Raw genomic sequence first — 3551 nt, forward strand, 5'->3', positions numbered from 1 at the left:
ACACTGTATTTTCAAAATACCATAAAAATGATGTTACAAATAATTATTAAGAACTGAGTTTGCAAGATGACCCCAGATTTCTAAGAGATTTTAGGAAAAAGGTTAGGGAAATAATGAGTGTTCATATTTTGCTTGAAGCCCTAGGGAATGAGATTTACACTGGATTTAGGGTGGATTATTTTCTTCAAGTGAATTTTCTGAATTTTACAGTGTCCACATTGTGCATGCAATTCTTTTGCAATCTGTGAAGAAGAAAAGGAAAAAAAAACCTTCAAGAAGTAAAGTTTGGAAATGACCAGACAGTAAAAATTACCTAGATTGTGTCAAGATGGCAGACGAAGCACCAGCGCATTTCTCCTGTCCTACCTCAAATCCCTTTAAATGGCAGGAAAGGCAGGTTTCCGTATATAGAGAATAACATCCGAAGGGCACAGCGGGAAAAGAGAAGGGGAATTCTTGGAAGATGGAAAGCAGATGGGGTAGGGGCACTGAGGTGGGGGTGGGGTAGGGGTGGGGGAAACGGGGGCCCTAAACTTGAGAGCGGGGGCAAAGCAGTCGGGGTGGGGAGCTGTGGGCAAGGCAAGGCGGCTCCAGATTTTGGAAAGGGGGTGGGGGCGGGAGATAGAAACTCCTCCCAGACCCAGGGCAGAGGTGGGCTTGAGAGTGGCGGGGGCGGGGAGGGTGGCAGTGTTTGGCAGGAAGGGGAGGCCTCTCTCCTGGCAGGAAGCTGCGCGACGGTAAGAGGGAGGAGACTGCGGCTGCGGCAGCGGCTTCTGGGATCCCGATGTGGCAGAGGGGCCATCACCGCCAACAAGGAGGTGGAGGGCCCGCGAGTCCTGTGTTGGAGACACTGCCGCCATCCTTTTCTCCTGATCTGCTGTCCTCCTAGACACGCTCGTCGCCTAAGGATCCTCCCCTCCCAGCTCTTGCAAACTCCGAACTCGTCGCTTGCTGATTCTCTTTCACCACAGGCTCACAGCGGAGGCAGCAGTGAGGTGTCCGATTTGGACACGTGAGGCCTGCGATCCCCGGAATTGGGGAGGTGGGCGCTGGACTAGAGAATCGGAGGATGAGGGTTGGTGGGTGCCAGGAGGGAAGATTGGGGTGTGTGCTGGAACTGGAGATGAGGGAGACTGACAAGGGTGATTTGGGGACGGGAGGGTGGGGGTAGGGGGAGCCGAAGAGCACCTGGATGGTATACAAAGGTGGCCCCAGAAAAAGAAATAGATTTGTTCTGGGCACCCAGCGGCAAAATGGGGATAACAAGGAACAGATATGAAGGAGAGGTGAACAACAAGCAGAAGCCATGGGGATGGGAGGCAAAACAGATGAAGAGCAGACGGCAATGAGCAGGGGAAAAGGAGACTATGTAAGTGCAAATGGAGAGACAGGGTGGGAGCTAATAAATGGTGAATATCTGTGTTTAGTGTGGGGACCACAGTATGGTAACAGGATAAGGCATTAGCCAAAGGAGCCTGCTCCCTCGTGCTGGGGCCTCAACCACCAAAACCATCACCTCTCCAACCCTCCAGCACAGCCAAATAAGTTTGGAGGGAGGACAATGTTGGCAAGCATCCAATAATATTTTGATAGCCAGCATCCCTGCTGGACACGTGAATAACTTGGGCGGTAATACATATACCTGGTGCCCAGGGAATTTGCAATGCAGAGGAAAAAGCCTCACACTATAGTACACTAAATGTTTCTCCCTAGCCTCTTCCTCCCCCTGCAGGTATGAAGACCCCTCACAAAAAGGCAGCTGCAGGGCAGCAAACCAGGGAAATTGTCGGTGGCCACAACGGGTCTGCAAGTATGAGGAAGAAAAAGACTTCTCAAAAGAAGCAGAGAGGCAGACCTTCGTCCCAGCCCCGCAGGAACATCGTGGGCTGCAGGATTTCACACGGATGGAAGGAAGGCAATGAGAGCATCACCCAATGGAAAGGAACCGTTCTGGATCAGGTGCCTATAAATCCTTCTCTTTATCTGGTGAAATATGATGGAATTGACTGTGTCTATGGACTGGAACTTCACAGAGATGAAAGGATTTTAAAGCTTAAAATCCTTCCTGATAAGGTGCCATTTTCTCGAGTCAGAGATGTGCACCTTGCAAACACCATAATTGGGAAAGCTGTGGAGCATATGTTTGAGGGTGAGCATGGTTCTAAGGATGGATGGAGGGGGATGGTCTTAGCCCAAGCACCCATCTTGAAAGCCTGGTTTTATATTACCTATGAGAAAGATCCTGTCTTGTACATGTACCAGCTTTTAGATGATTATAAAGAAGGTGACCTCCATATCATGCCAGAGTCCAGTGAGTCTTCTCCAAAAGACAGGGAGCCAGAAGGAGTTATAGATGGCCTCATAGGTAAACATGTAGAATATACCAAAGAAGATGGCTCCAAAAGGACAGGCAAAGTCATTCACCAAGTTAAAGCCAAGCCTTCTGTTTATTTCATCAAGTTTGATGATGATTTCCATATCTATGTCTATGATTTGGTGAAAAAGTCCTAACTGTTAGGGTAAACTTTATCACATATGTGAAGACAAATGTATGATTTGGAGACACAGAAAATGTTACTTTTCAGTGTACTGAAAGCGTAGGGGTCCCTAATAACACATCATCTTTGCCAGCATAACTGTTGTTTTGTCCTGAAAAATACAAATTTATGTGGCCATGACACGCTGTGTGTAAGGAATTTGTCATGTTGAAACGATTGGGTGTGTTTGGTGGATGGGGCATGAAAGGAAGGAACAGCTGTAAATTCAGGCTGTGAATAAAGTTCAGCAAGTATCATAATCAGTCATCTAAAAATGGAATAGGACTTAGCTGGTCTGGTCTAGGGAGGGGGGAGGAGAAGGAACTAGAGATGGGCTGTGGGGGAAGGGAGAAGGGGAGGTGGCTGCTTAGGAGGAGGTGGGGAGGGGTCAGAAATGGAGAGGCTCCCTAGCGGGAGGGATGACCTAAGAGGGGGAGGCACCCAACTGGGAGGGGGTGAAGAATAACAGAGGGAGAGTGAGATCTTGAGGCTTAGAGGAAAACAGACAGAATAAATTGAGTAGAGAGGGACACAAAGACGTTTAGAAGAGATCCAGAGCAAAGGAGAGAAAGATGAAGTTGGCAGAGATCTGGGGAGAGGCTAAAAGGATACTCAAATGGAGGTCTATGCATGAGTGAGGGGCCAGAAGGGGAGGGACATCGAGGAAGGAGGAATTCTAAGATGAAAGACTGACAGAGGGAGTGAGAATACAGATAACAAGATATGGGGAGTGGGGTCCATGAGAGATGGGAAGACCCAAGGAAAAAGAGGACTTCTGGCAGTATCCAAATTGTCCTCCCTAGCTCTGTGCCCAAAGGAGGTGGCAAACGTCAAAGAAACCAGATGGATTGGAGCTTCCCTAGAAGGACATTTTGACAGGAATGTCTCAAGAGTTAAGCAGGAGCCAAGTTTATATCTAAAAGGCTTTTATAATATCAGGTAGTCCATGCCACACCTGCTGAGCAGAATCCCAACCCTCAGCCTAAACACACTAACATGGCACTCCATAAGCAG

The 3551-nt window shown here is 48.4% G+C and overlaps 1 protein-coding gene across 2 annotated transcripts; it reads left to right on the forward strand.

Annotated features, from left to right (window-relative positions):
- Nucleotides 1-780: 780 nt before the first annotated feature.
- On the forward strand, nt 781-2709 carry LOC309796590 (spindlin-2). 2 transcript variants are annotated; one of them, XM_082609822.1, is made up of 2 exons: nt 781-1042; nt 1714-2709. In XM_082609822.1, exon 2 carries the CDS (start codon nt 1735-1737, stop codon nt 2509-2511), a length of 777 nt encoding a protein of 258 aa, XP_082465948.1. In that variant the 5' UTR covers nt 781-1042; nt 1714-1734; the 3' UTR covers nt 2512-2709. The 2 variants fall into 2 exon arrangements, with proteins under 2 accessions (XP_082465948.1, XP_082465949.1); XM_082609823.1 differs by having other exon boundaries at nt 1733-2709.
- The last annotated feature ends 842 nt before the right edge of the window (nt 2710-3551 follow it).

This window comes from Mesoplodon mirus (genome assembly GCF_964341445.2).
Source record: "Mesoplodon mirus genome assembly, chromosome: X".
Classification (NCBI taxonomy): domain Eukaryota; kingdom Metazoa; phylum Chordata; class Mammalia; order Artiodactyla; family Ziphiidae; genus Mesoplodon; species Mesoplodon mirus.